This window comes from Myiozetetes cayanensis, unplaced genomic scaffold (genome assembly GCF_022539395.1).
Source record: "Myiozetetes cayanensis isolate MyiCay16 unplaced genomic scaffold, myiCay2020 scf10, whole genome shotgun sequence".
Classification (NCBI taxonomy): domain Eukaryota; kingdom Metazoa; phylum Chordata; class Aves; order Passeriformes; family Tyrannidae; genus Myiozetetes; species Myiozetetes cayanensis.
In genome coordinates this window covers 9,263,458-9,282,488 of record NW_026086605.1, presented here as the reverse complement: position 1 = coordinate 9,282,488, position 19,031 = coordinate 9,263,458, and the positions used below count along the sequence as shown (strand labels likewise).

The 19,031-nt window shown below is 35.8% G+C and overlaps 1 protein-coding gene across 4 annotated transcripts in view; it reads left to right on the top strand.

Annotated features, from left to right (window-relative positions):
* The window catches only part of VTI1A (vesicle transport through interaction with t-SNAREs 1A), a 272,706-nt gene that overhangs the window by 38,736 nt on the left and 214,939 nt on the right, over nucleotides 1-19,031 (top strand). For all 4 annotated transcript variants that reach the window (XM_050305758.1, XM_050305761.1, XM_050305757.1 and 1 more), the window contains exon 4: nucleotides 15,296-15,373. In XM_050305758.1, coding sequence (XP_050161715.1) covers nucleotides 15,296-15,373 — 78 coding nt within the window. The remainder of the gene's footprint in view (nucleotides 1-15,295; nucleotides 15,374-19,031) is intronic.

Below are 19,031 nucleotides of genomic sequence, written 5' to 3'. Positions count from 1 at the left end.
TTTAAATCAATTTTGTAACAATGTGAAAAAATTTTTGCACTACCAAATGCCTTATTTAATGTCACAGGAAATAATGAAATCATCATTCAAAATTACATTAGTTTTGCTTTCTTTCATCTTCCATTTACTAAGCAGGACTAGAATGACATAAGTATCTATCTGTGCAGGTATATTGCCTGTATTATGTATGTTATCTTTCATTTTGCTCTTTAAATACATAGTTTTCTTTCTAGACTTGTTCTCTAATGTGGTCATACAGAAAGTTGACTCTAATACAAGCAGGGACAAGGGCTGGCATCACCTCTGTGTGCTGGCCATTACTGTAATTTCTCAAAATGTATGTAGGATTTGGAGAGTAAAGGGAAAGAGTGGAACAGAGGAGGGGACTGTCTCATATGTACACTTACTCCTGTAAGATATGAAATATGACCATCAAGATTTTAGGTTAATCATGGTAGCATCCAACAAAAACCATTGATTGTATGGTATTAGGACCAAGGCTAAGAGGCTGAATATGTGTAACTGCTCAAACCTCAATTAAACCTGTTTTTCATCTCTCTATGTTTTTAAAAGTAAATTTGAAAGTGACATGGCTGCTCTGTATTTTCTACAAAGCTAGTCTGTCTCCATTTTAGTTAGTAGTAATTATTTGATTGAAGCCTTACATTTGCATCATTATATGCAAATTAATTTGTTAAGATAGAAGTTGTTATAGGCCTTTTGTGTTCTGCTGCTCACTCTTTTGTGCTGGTTCTGTGTAAGGTTTCTCTGGAATGTCTTAAAATGATGGGAGGGGGTGGTTGGTAATAAGTTCTGACTCTATAACTTTGAAATCACAGTATACATTACACAGATAATGGAATGGTCTGTTTGCAGCATTCTGCTTGCAGAATACTTTTCCAGTATTACTTTTTTGCTAAGAGTATATTAGGGAAGCATTTTCTGTAAATTTTACCAGATGACTTTCAAAAAGATAAATATTGCTTTGCTTTTTACTTGATTTTGTACACTCTTTCTATCAGTCTAGTTATTTATGGTTTTGTTTATTTTTTATTGGAGTGGTGAAATTTTTTATCATTTTTTGTCTACCAGTACTCAGTGTTACATTATTATTTCACATCACTTTTTTGGTATCATAATTTTTAAGGTAAGAAATTATAGAGTTGCAAAGACAAGATTGGAAATTCTTTTATTTGTCAGGAAAGGAGGTGGAATATAAGTGAACATGCTGAGTTTTTCTACAGAGTTAAAAAACAAAACAAATCCTGAAACCATTGCAAATGGCAAAAAAGAAACAGAAAAAATTATTTAGACAAATTTCATTCCAATTACCTTGCAGATGAAAGTTTCTTTTTTAAGTGCTGTAATCCATAAAAGTAAAATAATTCCTAGTTCAAATGCTAAGGTCTGTGAGCATACTACCAAGTTTCAGAGGGAAAGTGTTTTCAAGGTCTTTTCATGAATAGTGTGTTATGGAATGGGGTCACTCGAAAAGGAATAATTACAGAGTGATCAGAAGATTTCTTTGAAAAGATTGTGCTAGACCTTCTGTGTGGTTTGTGGAAGAACAGAAATAAGTTTTGCTCCTAGGGTGGGCTAACAAAATGTATTGTGTTTTTGCAGCTACTTCTATCTTTGCCCCAAAAGATGCATGCATCACCTTGCAGTGCACTCAGCCTCTGTAAGGTCATTGCCTAGAAAGCAGATCTGGGAGTTGTTAGAAGTACAACACACTGATGCACCGTTTGACCAACCGCAAAAGTTTAGTTTTGAACTCTAATGAGTCTTTGCTCATCTCCTGTCTTAGCACTGCCAGTTATTAAATAACTCCTCTTTGATTGTACCACTTTATGTGCTTTTATAAACTTATTTGTATTATTTTGTGTTGTATTTTATTTGTACTCAGCCTCTTTTTGTTTCAGAGCATGGAGTTACCAGAAAGAATTAATTCGAGAAACACTTTTCCACCCTTTGTGTAGTGCTCATACCGAGGATCTGTGATCTGCAGTAATTCTTATTCATTTGGAATATAGTAATTTGTTCCTGTCAGCACAGGGCCTGGTTTGTTGTTTTAAATTGCTGACTTTTGTTTTTGCTGGCATGCTCCCCAATACAAATTGAACATCTGACAAAAATCTATTTGTATGACAGTTCAGTCGACGATAGGTGCTCTGTGTTGCCTAACACTACGATTTGGGGTCCCCAAGATAAAAGTTGACTGAATGCCAAGATTCTAGTAGAGCTTGTTTGTGCAGATAACAGAGGTAATCCATATTCTTCAGGTCTGTAAATCAAACAGACAAAGGAGAAATATATGTATATGCACGCCATTCTCTTTGAGATAGTGGACTGGTAGTTTCTTCTTAGTAACAATGAGGACTATGTAACCCCTGAGAATAACGGAACACTGACACCAGGAATATTTCTATATGAAATTAGAGTGATTAGAGAGTCTGAGAATACTTCTCCCCCTTCAGCAGAGAGTGCCTAAATAAATTTATCCAGTGGATCTGGTTTCAATTTCTGCGCTTATGGGGTTTTGTCTCTTTAGGCAAAGTTGATCCATAATATGGTGGAAGAGGAAATCCAACCACTAGGTCTTGACTGTGTTTTCCAGAGTGATACAGACAAATGTGCCAGCCTTAGTGGCCATCTATGGAAATACAGTTTAGGAAAACACATACTGCTTTCTAATGATCCCCTGCAATGATTCTTTCATGATATAATAAGCTACTGAAATATCTTCTTTCTGATGAGGTGTTTAGATCAAAAATGTGAAATACAAGCTGGGAATCCTAATGGCCTAGCAAACACTTTTTGATAAAATATTTTTTAAGATACAATAATTACTTTTCATTCTCAAGTAAGAATATACCCCAAGTCAGCTGTGTGCAACTATGCCTTCCATTTTTGCTGCTTAACTGTGGAGTCTCTTACATTTTGTAGTTAATGCTCAAGTATCACTCTTCTGGTTTTTCTGCAGGACAAGTTTTTCCCAGGTGGACAGCCGTCCAAGCCATGAATTTAGTCTTGAACACTTTTTGCCAGTCAAAAAGTGCTACTCTTAGGGCATCTTTATGGGCAACTTGTATCTACTTTGATGCTTGGAAATTTACAGGATATATTTGAGTATGGTATAACTATCATTTTATATAAGGGTTTTTTATTACACAAATGTTAGGAATTAAAAAATTAATTCCTGATCCATTTACTTATAAGTATTTTCTGAAAGACCTAATATATATTTTGTACTTTAGATTTACTTATCTGTTGATTCAAACTGTGATCATACATTTTTTATTCCTTGCAAAATCTAGGTAAATAAATAAATAAGAATATGAATGGTTCATTATACAGTGTGTTCAAGATCAGCTGGAACCATAGTTTGCTATTTCTCATGATCTTTCAGACCGAAAAACATCTCACCTGTTAAGCTCTTTTTTACTTACTGAACTTTCTCCACCTCTCTTGCAGAAAGGTTATAAAAAAATATTCCCAACATGCAAGGCAAGGTTCAATAAATTTTTAAAACAAGAGCATTTTGATAGATTTTTATCATCCTGCTGCCTCTAAATGCCTTTTAGTAGCAGTGAACAATGGCACTGGACAAATGTTCACTTCAAGGTGACCACTTCAGTTTATGGTCCTGTGGGGGACTTGAGAGGGAGAGTTTAGAGTGAGACCCAAATATCTGAGCAGACGGAGGGAACCAGTCTAAATGAGTGGTGGGAAAGGGAGCAAAATATGGTATTTCATCACACTTTGGGCTGGAAAGAGGTAGGTATGATCACACTGGTGAAAGCATGTGATAAACTGGGGTAAGAAAGTACAAACTGTGAAAGGTGGTAAGATAGAAAATTGATGAATTATAGGGAAAGGGAAAGAGCTACAGGTACATCATCTGAGATTTTAGTAGAACGGTTGCTATCACTCTGTGAGATTATTGCATAAATTTGCATCTTTAAAATTATTGAATAAATTTGAGACTAAGTTTGAGTCTCTGAATGCTCAGGAATCAAAAATCCAGATATGCTCTACACATTTGGATTTTTTTTCCTTCCCTTCCATATATTCTTTCCACATTGGTTTTGCGTGTCAGGTTCATGAATTGGAGTTGAAACTATTATGTTTGCCATATGCTATCAAACTTTGTTTTTCTTTGTATCAGATCATCTGTATTTGATGCTAACAGCTTTGTTATACCAGAAGTTTCTACACTGTGCCATGCAAGAACAGCTGGTGGGGTGGAGGGACAGATGTTTGGTCAAATGGTACTGGGCCTTTCTTGCACTTCAAAGGAGCTGAGCAGAGATATAATATGACTGTAGAGTATAGTTCTGTTTTTCTAATATGAATAATTTGAATATTTGCCATATTTTAATAAGAGATTGGGAGAGCAAATGATCTGTATGAGCAGAAACTGGAAAGTAATTCATTAGATAATTGTTCTCTTACTGTGGAGTTCATCCCGTAAAGATGAGATCCTGTGTATTAAATTCCTATTGCAAATACATACCCCATGGAAGAGATGCTACAGCATTCTGTGATACAAATTAATTCCTTTTGATACTTTAATAATTACATTCTTTGTTTGGAACTTCAGGGTTTTTTAAATGAAGAGTGGGATAACTTTTGAATTTAATCTTCGCCATAATATTGAGATCTGAGCATCTTTCTTCCTATGCATGAATGTCTGTTCAGTTGCTATTTAAATAGAAGAAGTATTATGTAAGCAGTAACCATCAAGGTTTATTAAGTATGAAGATCTTACATGTACCTCAAACTCCCTGAACTGCTGATCATCATAAACTGGCTACATTTACTGAAATGGGAATCATTCCATCCCTGCTCTGTTCATTAAGATTTCCCCTTGTTATCCATTAATGGCCACTATAGGAGGCAGTACAAGTTCTGGACTAATGGAAGCTTTGACTGATGTACCAGTCTTTAGGCAATCATACATAAAGTGAGATTTTCCTTAAGGTTCACACTACATTGTGTTGACAGTGAAAATCTAGGCAGCTATAAACAAGATCAAGAGAAATGTGTAAACATTGTTGGTGACAACATAGGAACAGGGACAAAACAGAAATACTCAGTGAGTTTTTTCAGTTTGGACATCAGTATTTACTGGGAAATGAGCTACTGCCAGTACTGGTGTTTCTCATTATTCTTTGTGTGGTATGTTGGTCCACTTAGAAGCAGAATTTCAGACTGTGCTACAGATAACAGGAAAAACAACAAGTTAGCTGAAGCTTGTCTGTCAGAAAAACACTTTAAATGCCAAATATTTTGTAAACACCACTATTTTGTGTAAATATACTCCCTTTCCCTTACACTGCATTACAAGGTTGAAGTTCTGAAGAAATGAATCAAGTACGGAATGGGTTAGCATGGCTATTTTACATATAGATATGTACACTGCAGTGATGTTTTTTAATCCATTTATACTTCTATAAATGAAAATTTTAATAGGTATTTTCACTGGATGGGGAGACTGAGGAACTCAAATGCAGAGGCAGTACAAAAAGGAGGAGGACTTTGGTTTGATAAATTAGAGGTAGTGGGTTACTTACTGACTTTTATCTCAGGTAGTGTAAAGCAAGAACTGCTTATCATCAACTTGTGATAAAACTAGAAAATGCCATGTCTGAGCACTGGGCTAGTATTTTACCATATTAGCTATTGATTTAACACAGCATGAAACAACTGGTGCTGTCCCAGTAGTGCCTGGTGGGGAGCAGTGAAAGTACAGATTTACTCCCCCTTCAGTCTGCTACAAACTTCAAAGACAAATTGTGGCCACTTAACTACTAAAATTACTAAACTCAGACAATTTTTCTCTTTTTCGGAGAAGGCAGTGTGTCTGTGTGTAAGTGCATATCTTCTAGAAGGAAGGAAAGGAATCCCAGCTACGTCAGGGCAAAAATGACAAATTCAGGGAGCATGAACAGTAAGATGCAAATATTAGTTTTGACTGGGCTGTGTTATACAGAAAGTATATTTCATTTTCCTTTTCATTAATCAACAGTTTGAGGTAACGTGTTTACGGTCTAAAATGCTTGCAGTGAAATGCACAGAATGATTACCATGTGGGTGTATTTGTATGCAAACCACCATTATTACATCACGTTTCTATTTGACTGTTCTTTGCATCAAGCATTATTTTATTTTTATTTAATGATGAAGTCAGAAATTATCCTCTACTACTTTCATTGAATAGAGTTTTTCATATTGTGATTAGTATTCTTAGGGCTCAACTGAGAATTTCTTATCCTATATATTATTTTCAGAAATTAAAAAACATATCAATATATGAGTGGAAAGAGGCTGCATGATCAGTGAAAAAAAGGACAGTGTCTAAGAATAGATTTTTATGCACTAAAAAGTATTTTTGGAAAGGTCTGCTTAAGTTTCTTTGGTTTAATATAGATCCTATCAGAGTAGCACAAATGTAGGTGGGACAATTCATCTGCCTTGGAAACATCTCATTCATCTCCCTGCCCTCATTCTGGGTGTCCGAAATGAGACCTGTCTTTTTGGCTTCATTTTGGTTTTTACTCTTGGAGTTCACAGTAGACAAAATGTATAATTTATTAATAGAACTGAGCTCTGTATCAAAATTGTACTTCTAATTGGAAAGCCTAAAAAAATGCCATCCTTCCTAGGCTTTGGCTACTGTTAGAAATCCAGGGAATGGGAGAACTGAGAAAGATTGTGGTAGTATTCAAGAATGGCATCTGGTTCAGCCCAATTATAGATTTTCATTACAGTTGCTGATCTCTGTAGTGTGAGGCCAGAGAATGTAGGTAGAGACTGATAAAGGCAATTAAGTATCAAATGGAGGAAAGAAGTGAAACTTGGAAGCTTTTTTCCTGGGAAAAGAAGAGGCTGTTGGAATGTACCAGCAGATGTCTTGTTACTGTTAGCAATGGGAATCTAGGCTCCAGATGGAAATACTGGCTGAAACAAAGATATTTTAATGAACATTTAATGTTTTGGTTTATCTTAGATGTTTATCATCCTTCACCATGAACTAATTAGTGTGAACTAATTAATTGAAAAATCTTAAGCCTCCTTAAGATTTTTTTTTTCCTCGCTGACTCACTGTCTTTGGGAACACTCTCTTTAAAAGTTGGCACTCAGAGTATAAACTTCTTCCCTTGGAGGAAAATGTCTCCATATTTTCATTTTCTGGGTTCATCTCTCTGTTGGTCCAACACAGTGGAGTTTATCTTCCACCTCCAAGATTTAGAAAACACTTATGTTAATTATACCCTTAACACACAGCATAAAGTCTTTGGATCACAAAACAGTCTGAAGTACATGATCCTGATGTGTAGTTGCTCCTTGTCCTCTAAATAGCATTGGTTGGATAAATGAGGTTGTGTAGTAATAGACTTGATTAAAAAGAAAATGAACAAAAGCAAACTTCTGGTAAAAAAGGAACCACTATAATATATGAGTTAGGTCATTATAGCAAGATCAGTTGAGATGACCAATTAAGATTTCATAAAAGAAACATAAGCTTGGTGACATGCTTGAAAAAGGCACTAGGAGTACTCTGTTCCATCATTATTCTTAAGAATTTTCCCTAAAGTGTAATTTTTCAGAGAAACTTGTAGCACTTACATGTATGCTTATTATGTGCATCTACCAGTTCTGTGTGCAAAGATCTGCCACAGTTAAACCATTCTCAAAATAAGCTTATTTTTGTAGCTTAGTTGTGTTGATCTTTAAGTTATTCAGATTTCTCAGAGACTTCTGTAGAGGAACAGTAGCCTATAAGACATTAGTGACTCACATGACTTCTCAAAGTCTGTTTTAGGAGTGAGAGTCTTCTATGATTTGATGTAGAGACTGAACACCCTTAAATATTTCTGCAGGTTAGCTTGAACAAGAATTGTGGATCAGTTTGTCTGTCAACAATCCTGAGTTAATTTTGGCTGTTCCTCTTCTTTGCGTCTGGGTGTTTTGTTGAGATCACAGTCTGGACACGTCTCTTTTCCCTCAAAGTCCAAGTGTGAAGCTATGGTATAAACAACAGAATTTATCCCACTTAGCCCCCCCCAGCACCCAAATAAATAGTCAGTTTGTGGGTTACTTTGAGCCTGTATCAGATGTGGTTTTACCCCTGAGATACCTTTATTTTTAAACTGTGTCTGAGTCAGGGAGAGAGGGTGTTCCCCCGTCTCCAACCTTCCTCTTGCCTTTTCTTCCAGCACTGCTGAGTAAAATGGCTGTGGTAAAGAAGGGTCTGCAAAGTTCCAATCTTTGTCAACAAATTAGGCCAATATATGCCAGTGCTTCCTATATGTAGCAAGGCAAAAGGCACTAACACCAACCAACTTCTAATTTAACAGGCTAGATTATCAGACTGCTCTTTGAACATGCACAAGGTGGTTACAAGGAAGCACTAGGCTTTTTGTGAAAGTGAATCTGGGAAGGAATGAATTTGAGTGGTCTCATACACAATTTAAAGGAATGTCTGTTGACTGAATAGACAAATTGGTTAACTCAGCCAGCTGAGTAGATGTGTAAATACAGGTTTTATAATGAAAGACGATAGTTTAATAATGGTCATTTGAAGGAATCAATGGAAAGGAGTTGGATGAAACATTGAAATTCGAGTACTGAAAAGCATATTACAGGGGCAGACAAGCAGCTGTAGGTAACAGTAGGTATTGAAATAACTGCAGATCGGTAGTGCAGAAGGCACACATCACTCTGTTGGCCTGCAGAGATGTTATGGTTAAATCTGAAGATATACCCAGTCTTCATGCAGCAGCTGATGCCTGGCATATTTTGAGGTTATGACACGTGAGGAAAAAGGTTGGCAAACTGTTGTGCAGAGCAGCCCAACACTGAAGGCACCTTGGAGAAACTAAATTCCAATTAAATATGTCTATATAGGGACCAAGATTTCATAATAATACGTGGTAATTCAAACAAGCAAAAATTTGAGTGGTTATTAAAAAAGAAAATTTGATTTATACACCAGGCTAAGGGGAGTTATTGCTTGTTATGTTTGGAGAGTGCTGTCCAAGCCCAAACAAAACTTACCTGAAGTTTCCATGCTTGGATTTACAACTCTTGTATTTCATTATAATAGTCTTTGGTAGGTGTAGTCTTAAATGGGAAGTGATGATAGTGAGTTTTTGAGCATTCTCTAAAAAATAGAATGAGGCGGAAGTCAGTTCCAGCCTTTTGAATTTTGAAAAATCTTTCCATTTCTAGGTTATTGAGTTTAAAATTCAGAACTCAAGTAAATAAAAGCTGGTTTTCTAAATACAAATAGGAATAAAATAGCAGTCATCCTCTGTTACTCCATAAATTCACAGAAACAATGAATTTCAGTTCTCCCACAGGTCACCTGTTTTCTTCCCTACCCACAGCCCGTGCAATGTAGCAGTTGTTTAGGCATCTGCCATGTTGGTGACATACATGGTCCCCTGGTCATGAGTTTGAGGTGGAAGTAGTTTTGTGACCAGAAGCTGCCATTTTTCATGACCAACACAATGTGTTGTATCCTCGTGGGGGTTTGCTTGGCCTTCTTCCCTGCCCTCACCCCGTAATGAAACCGAAAGCGTGTTTGATGAGGATTATTGAAAAGAAGATTTATGGACCTGTGACATCTATTTAAAATGGGTGATAGTATCTCTGCATTAATTTCACATTAGCACTTGAGGTTTGATTTCTCTCCACCGTTGTAGGAAGCTGTTGACACTTGGCAGAGTGGCAGAACACGGGTTTTGAGTTGCCTGCAGCCTATTCCCTCTGCATGCAGGGAGGGAGGCAAGTCCGGGGGTGGCTGAGACATTGACTTCTGCCAGCTGACACGTACTGTTGAATTGATTCTTTCAATCAGAAGTTTCAGTGGATTTGTAGAATAGTTTTTATTTACTTTTGGACGGAAATGTATCAGCTTTAGGGTGTTTCAATTTTCTTAAGGAAATGCTTGGAAGTCTGGCATTGCATCAGGTTGTATATTAGCACTATGTAATAATTTTTCCTGCTTCTTACACCCAGCTGCTAAAAACTGAGCTACTTAAGAACAGGTTAATATCCCTTTGGTATTACAGTCTGAAGTGTCTAAGCTATTGTTCCTGGATCACCTCTGCACAGAGATGTAGAAGTTTTGAAAACTGATGTTTGAACATGATTTTTAAAGCAATTTGAATTTTTTTAGAAATGGTTTTATGTTTGTGTTTAAACACAAGCTTTAAGATTGTTGAGTAGGATCTCTTATTTTTCCTCTGAATTTGTTAAACTGTATCTTTTCCATTTCTGCTCAGCAAAAAATACTTTAAAACTTATTCCAAAAGGCAGAGATGAAAGTGTATATTCTGCAGTATTTAGCTATCCATCTGAGGACCAGGTCACTTTTTTCACCTTGCTTTCAGCGAGAGCAGTGGCGATATTTCATGACTACTCTCAAAGAACAGAAAGTAAAATCTAATTTATTCCTACAAATTATTTTTGGTTATGTTAATCTTGAGTATTTATTTACATCTAGAGCAGGGCCAAACCGTGAAACAGATGCCTGGAGATTTTTTTTTTAAACATTTATATATACTAGGAAATTCTAATGAATTTTGTATGAAAACAGATGTTTGTGGATAAATAAGCCTTTTTGTTTATTTACACATATTCCACCAAAAAAATCTGTTTAATCTGTTCTTAAAACATTGAGCCTGAAAAATTGAGAGGTTGGGATGAAAGGATTTGCTGGGTCTTTTGTCTGAAATGAACCTAGGTTTGCTCATCTGTTTGGGGGGCTGCTTAGCATTTAGGAGGGGGAAAGCTATTCTTGAGTTCTTGTATGAAAATGTACAATACTTTATATCAATTATTTGGCTGATTGCTGGAACTGCGTTGAAGTGAAGGGGCATAGGCTAGTTCTGGCCTTCACTAATGGGAACATTTCAGAATGTGGATGGTAATTAAAGTATAGAATGCGGAAAATTAGGCCAAAATTGAATAGAAATGAATAAGTATGTGTTCTGTTGTGCAGATGTTGGAAATAGATTATTTTGGATCCCTCTTTCTATCTACATCTTATTTGGTTACCATGTAAAATTCGGTCATACACCATGTAGATTGTTTCTCTTCCCATTACCTTTTCTGTTTTTATGTTGTGATGTATCTGTATAGGTAGTAATTTAGCAAAATATCCTGTCTGCCAGGTGTGGGAACTAGCTGATTGTATTGTAATACCAGATCATTACTTAATTCATATGCAACCTAGCCTAGCACATGGAAAGCATTATAAATCTATTTACAGTGTGGCTGGTCTGATGATAACATTGTATTAAATTCCCAGGTGAGGCAATTTAAGCAATTGCTTTGCCATGTGTAGGCCATGGAAATTAACTTCTCATATGCTTTAGTAATAGACGAACTTCATTGGTATGCTCAGATTAGTAGTATAGCAGAATTCTTACAGTCTGGTTACGTGTACTCTGCTTCACATGTAGAATCATACAGGGGGGTGGTACTGCAGATCACAGATCTTAATTAGTTTAAGCTGAGTTAATTCATTTCAATTCTAATTTAGCTGGGCTTGCCCATGAAGACATTCAGTTCTATTGGGAAATGTTAAGGCTTGGGTCAAGTAGACAGATTGTTTAAAGCCAAATTGCCAGACAGAACTGAGCAAGTGTATCTGTTTGAACAGGGCTTTAAGGAAATCACCCAATCGGTATGCAAAAATCCTGTTCATAAACCAAGAGAGGTCTGCTTGGAATCAGAAATTCTTCCTTGTCAGAAGGAATGGGTACTGTAGTACATTTAAAACAGCCCCTGAAACTTTCTCTGTCTTGAAGTTCCTGTAGAAAGTAGATTAACCCTTTTGTGTCACCCTGTGTTTGGGCACATGGTACATTTGAAACATATACACTGAGCAAAAGCACTTGGGTGCTTAGACTTTTTGTCTAGATATATACAAGAAAATATAAAATACAAGGAAAACTTCAATATATGACAGACCTTTACAGACAAAAAAACCTGCACACAGAACCTCTTAAACCTATATTGAGCTGCCCAGAAATGCCTTGGATTACAAACTCTGTAAAGCTTCTGTCTTTTCTAGAAACATACATATAAAGTACCAGTAGGCAGTGGTAACTGACAACTAAGACTAAAAATGTTGACAATTTCTTGATTTGCCTGGTTAGCTTATGTATAGAAGTCATTAACTATTTATAAAATGCATTATGAATTGGGTTCCTTCAAACTGTAGCAGAGCGTGTGACATTTCCAGCTCAAACTATCATTCTTGCATTTGGCTAAAGTATATATTTATAAACAGCTGATAGTTATGAACTAAAAAAAAAAATATAGAAAATTATTTAATTACAGAGTTCAGACAAGCCAAACTAATTTGTATAGCCACATTCAGAAGTGTTAACCAATAATACTTTAATAAAAATAAGAATAATAAGTAATTCAAGATATTGATACTTTGGACAAATCCTGAAAGAATAAATGAACAGTTCAAAGGCCTTTCCTTTTATATTATTGATTCATTTGGAAGTGAAACTGTGATCAAAACTAGTATCAAATTATTTATTGATTATGGCAAAGAGTTGTAACTAATTGTAGTCAAAGCATTATTTTAATATAATTGCTGATTTTCAGATCATGACAGATTATTGCAATAAAAGAACAATGATACAAATATATTTATTAAGTTCAACGGTGATGATATAAAGGATTATAAAGGGCCTCTTAAAATTGTATTGCTATTAACATTTATTTCTTTTCCATAAAGTATATGCTTTTTCCTTTCTCCCATGCTGGCTCTTAAGAATGAGAATATCATCCACTTAAATCTTTCAAATAAATGATGTGTAACCAAGGACCATCTCAGTCCCTACGTATTATTAGGCAGTTTGTTCACTGGAGAACAAACTCGTGAAGCATCATGCTCCTCATCTCAGTCTAATAATGATAAATACATTCAACACTAACAGAATCAATGGGGCTGAGTCATTTTGTGAAACTGGGGGAAACTGTACAATTGAACTACTAGACCTCAAATGAAGTCTTAAGATTGAATCTTAATCAGACAAGAAGATTAGATATTTATTGATATATATTTGTAATTTCCTTCCTTATTTGATATGTATCAAATAAAAATAGGAAAATAATATAATTGAGCAATCTATGCCAATTTGTTGGCTTTTTGGTGAAAAAAGAGAAAAACAAAACCGATCTCCATATGATATTCTTGCATACTGTGGAGTGTTTTAGTCCCCCATAGTGATGAAATGAATAATTTAAACAGGCAGCTCTGATACCACAGCCTGTTTAAAGGTTCTCATTTCCTTTAATGCTGTAGACTACTTTAGCTTGGTTAGTATGAAACTGTGACAGCTGAGATCTCCAAAAGATTTGGCACAATTCACCTCATGTTGTAGGTCTGTGGTTTGCTTTGTCCTTTCTTCATCTGTAGCTTTGGTACATAATCTAGATCTGAACACTGGCAACTGAATCACAAAGGGGTAAGCTTTGTAACGATGATATTGGTTATAAGGGGTGAACTACACAGGATAAAGAGCTAAAATGTTTAGCTCTGAGGTGACCAATGCAAGGCTTACTCCACTGCTAGGCCCCAAGCGTGAGGGATGACTCACTTCTAAACTTCTTTGTCACAAAGGTAATGAATTTCCCTGTGCTCAGTATAATTTCTAGTGGGTTGTTTCCTGTCCCTTAGTCTCAAACAAGTCTTTTGGCATGATGGAGCAATTAGGGAAGGTTTGAGGAGGGGTTGGGTTTGTCCCAGTTCCCACTGGTAGTCACTACCATGGCAGGGTGTGAGGGAAGCTCCCATCGGTAAAAGAAGGCCCTACAGCTTAGTTCTTGCTACCCTTGGGTTTCTTCCTCTGATGAAGTTTAAAAATTAACATAACCGATGTAGGAGAATTAGAGACCTTTTGGGTTAAGGCAGGAGTGGACCAGCTGATGGGAATTTGAGGAGTTTCAAGGACTAAGTGTTTTGAGAACACGACAAGGATTGGACATCTGCAGGAACGAGAAAAACAACACCTGCAGGCAGGAGGTTGAGCTGGACCTGCCAGGAGGCATGTAAATAGAGTGTTGTGGTTAGATTTAGAAGGAGAAGAATTGAGAAAAATAAGATATGTTGGCTAGCCAATAATAATGTAGCTTAATCGTGTGCACAGCGTGTGTTTTGTGTGTGTGACCAGTGACAAGTTAAGTAGTCAAATATGTTGTAGTTATTGAATTGTATAAAAGTAAGTATAATTTCCAATAAAGATGAAGCTTCCAAAACATCATATCTGTGTGTGTGAAGTTTCCATTGGGGCTCACACGAGGCAACATACCACTCTCAAAAAAAAGAAGATAGAAAATATGCTAAAAACTCTGTATCTCTTTTAATGGTAAATATTAACTGACTAAGGACCCGTTATTTGGCTAACAGAGACATTGAAAGCTGGGCTGATGTTCTCATTATGGACTTCTGCGTTGTTCCATTGAATGCTGTGCTACCCTGGTAATCTTCAGACATTTACTTTCCATTGCTTGGCACTTGCTCTAGTTTAGAATCAACATGATGATCATAAGCTGTGAATAACAACTCTAAGGATCCCATGAATGACTGTCCCAGTTTCGTGGTGTTTCCTTGAACTGCTGTAAACCAATATTTCCTTGTCCTGTTGTTTTCTCTTCTTTCTTTTGCCCTTTAATTTCTAGTCCTTTCCCAGTAGGCCATCATAGCTTTAGCAGCATAAAGAAGTCTTGTTAATTTTTTACATCTTTAAATGCAATCAGGTGTGTCAAGTGTGTGTTCTTCGGGTTTTATTTACGTTTTATTTATATAGGAAAAACTCAATCTTCCTTTCCTGTTTAGTGGCATCACTGCAGTGTTACGTTGAGTTCTGTGTCCAGCTAACAAGTGTTCTTCAAAAGAATATGTTTGGTTCCTACCCTGGCTTTTCTTGATTGCTTCTGATATTATTGTACATTGCCTCTCTGGTTACTCCACTCACATAACTGGGATCACATATTACTTATTCTGAGCTTCACTGAAGCTGCTTTCATTGCTGCAGTGTTAAAGGTGTGACTGTCTTAGAAATACTGAGGTTTTACCATGCAGATTTGCCAAGATACAGCAGTTGAAGAACTTTGTAATAACTTTTACTTGCAGATTTATTTTTTTTTTTGTCAAATAGGTATCCATTAGGGGGCTCTCGAGGTTTAAGATGATCAGCCTTGATACCAATGGCTTCGGAGCTTTACTTCCTAACCCTTTTTTCTTTTTGTTTTACAGAAAAGGTCACGAATCGCCTACAGTGATGAGGTGCGGAATGAGCTCCTAGGGGATGACGGGAATTCCTCAGAGAACCAGGTAGGATGCTCATCAAGAAGCCCTAGTGGGTGGCTGGAGGGTGAAGGAGGTCACTGGCACACTGGGCTTCTCAAGCTGCTCCTTAACAGCATTAGCAACAACTCATGTGGAAGTGATACTATTTAATGCAAAGCTGGGGTCTTAATCAACTTCAAAATGTTTCTTGGAGATCTTACATTTAACCCTTTAACTTGTGATCACTGTCTGCTATCTTAAAAAAAATCTTTTCTTCTCTTTTCTTTATTATTTAGTACTTAAGAAATAACTTGAAACACGCTGTTTGCCGACAAAGCCAAGGTCTTCACCTCAAACACATGTAAAAGGAATAAAAAAAGTACATAATGCAGCTTTGATAATAATGCAGTATAATTAAATCAACACTGGCAGGCAAAACAAATGAAAGTGCGCTCAGACTTAGGCAGTATCCCACTCAGTTTCCTTGTGTGATTCCTTCCCTAAACAGATTTTCTCTTCTTGTACCAAAAACACAAGTTGTACTAATAAGAGCATGCTTTCATAATGTGAGTTGTACCAGGATGCAGAATGCTATCCATCATCTCTTTTAATGGATGAAAGCTTGATAATCCTGAGGCTTTTTTAAAATCTTGTACCGGTATTGTTGTTCTGGATACTACAGTGAGGATCCTGCTAGACTACCCAAAATTATAAAGGAGACTTTGACCCACCTATTAATATTTGTGTAGGGTCTGAAACTTGTTTGGCCCTTTTCTGAAAGCAGAATGTTTCTTTTCATTTTGAAAATTATGCCATTAAAGTTGTGCATTTTGCATTAGAATTTAGCTGAAAGTTTTCTTAAATGTCATATTTTCTCTTCTGACCTTATAGAATCTGAATTATTTTGTAGTGGAAGTGAAAATTGTTTAAATGTTTACTCAAGAAATGTGATAGTAAATGAGGAAATGGATCAGAACAATGTTCTGAAATTTTTTGTATCCTCTACACCCTCAGTACAAGCTCAGCTTCACTAAGAAAAGAAAAAATAAGGACTTGGAGACTTACCCGGTACAATGACTTTCAAAACACAGACCCTGTAACCTTTAATCTTATACAGTATTTTAAATATGCTCTATAAGTTTTAAACTCTTTAACAGACTTTATTCATACATTAATGAAAGTATACACAGGGTACAATTTATCTGGAGACATAAAACTAGAGTAGAACAGCTCTGATATCTATGTGAACAATTAAAGATATTAATCTTCATATTTACATATTATTGCAAGGGGAGATTCCAAAATTTGAGTAAAATAAACAGTGGGTTTTATCCCTAAGTAATGAATTTGTGGAAAAGGTGATTTTAGGGAAGAGAGTTTTACAGTCTGCATGTCATGATTGTAAATTTAGTCCTGTGAAAGTGTTAAGATTCTCATTTTATTTCTCTTAAGGTGCTGCTATTTTTACTTTTCAAGAAAAAATTGTATGAATTCAGACATAAAAGGGCAATTGTGATAAGAAACTTTACTTATAACAGATTATCTTATGGGTAAGGATGAGATAAAATATTTTATTTTCACTTTTTAAGGAATGTTTAAATAACTGGGTCATGTGTACACTTTTTGTGAGGTATGATTTTCTTCCAAACGTGGTGGAAGAGACATGGTCTCTTCTCAAGGAACTAAATGATACCTTCAACCAATTGTCAACATGAGGGTTTTTTCTTTCAAATGAAGAAATGGAAGAAAATGTTGGCTGCTGAAGGAATTTTGTGTAGTCTTTTAGGTCATCAAAATCCTTTTCCATAACCCAAGTTGAAACTGTTGTCCCTGTACCTTTGAAAGTTCTGAATTCCCTTCTTGAAAAATATTATGAAATAGCACCATAATGGAGTCGCCTAATTTCTTTTAGATATGTGAATACCAGTATTTTTAAAAATACATTATTTTTTCTGTTGTTTCAATAATAAATCTAACATTTTCTTCTTATTATTAAATATCCTTATTTATATCTGTACTTCTATACACGTAGTTATGAGTGCAAGCAGTTAGTGCAAAAGCTTCAGCGGGTATTGAGCTTATTAAAATGTACAGCCATCAAAGTCACATGTAAGGTTTGGGTACTTACCACGTACCGAAGATGATATATTGTCATATTTAACTCAGTAACCCCACTGCATCATTATATTGATAGAAAACTTTGACTAAATGATAGAAAGATGCTCAGGTATAACTCACAGCCATGTAAAATTTTTGAAAATGTTTCAAATGATTGCTTTCAATTCCTCTGGTGGAATTAAATATAGGTACGTGGATTGGCCCTGACCCTGATGCTGTAGGACTTTTAATTCTCAATTAGTTTGGATTAGGTTAAATTAATTTAACCAAACAATGGTGGGTTTGTTTTCCCCAGTTCAGTCACCAAACTGTGAAAGCAGAGAGAAATGATTCCTCTTCTGACAGGAGGTGTTGAAAAAAGTTGCCAGTTCAGAATTGCTCCTGTACCAATCCACAAATATTGGTAAAATCTGCCAATAGAAATACTGGATGTCTGGGGTGTTACCCAGAGGCAAATAAGAGATATGAGTAGCACATTTTAGGTATGGTCTTTGTTGTCATGATAACACTTGCATAATGTTTTTGGTGGAGAGAGAAGACAGAAGAAATTTAATGTATAGCAGCTGGTATGACCATATTAAATATTGAGAAATAAACAAGGCACTATTGGAAAAATAAACAATCTGGATATTTTCATTATTCAACTTCTTTTTTTTCAGTTGAGTTTCAAAGGTACTATTACAGTGAACCATAGCCAAGTTATAAGCTGTAATAGGTAGGGTGATAGGTATGAGTTTCCTGTTGTTCTCCCAAGAAGAAAGATTGAAGTACAAGGAACAGCTTGAAGAATTAGCAAATGATGATTTGTCTTTTGTCTTCTTCGTTTTTCCAAAATGTCTCCCATAAGTATCAGCCATTATGTCTGGATGATAGGTTAGAATACGATTGCCTTATAATGTGTACAGTAAGACTTAACTAATTTTAGCAGATAAGGCATATAAAAATTTCCTGTGAGAAGTTGTAAGAATTTTACAGTTCTGCTATTGAAAGTTTCTTTTGAAATAAATGTATCTTTGTTTAGTGAGATAGGTAGTGATGTAGTGCTCTTAAAGCACTTAGAGTTTAGTAAAGACATTGCTTAGCATAAATTAATTCCTTCTTAATTTGAACCATGTGAATGTAGTCAAATGAGGCACTCAGAGGCTGAGAATCGAGAGACATCCCCTCTTGCATAAAAAAACCCACCTCACTCACCCAATTCCAAAAATTGTGTTCATTGGGTTGTTACTTATTTTCCAGGAGTGGTCTCAAACAGGCTTTGTTGCTTTCAAGTCTTGTTTGTCATCCTGGTCACCAACATTTAGCAAATCCCTTGAAAGTTTTTCATTCAAATCCCTGGAGTTTTTCATTGCAATGATACACTACTTAAAGTTGTGGCTTCTCTTTAATAATAATAGAACTGTTTTATGTAGCAATCCGTATGGTTTTGAGACAGAATATGTTGGGTTAAATAAGAAATCCTTGTCGACCAAAATAATGTCAGGTACAGTATTACCAACTTCCTTGAGATGCAAGTGTTCCTTTCTCTTTTGCAACTATGTTCATTAGTAAGTTTAAATAGATTCTCATTAGGTTAAACTGCATG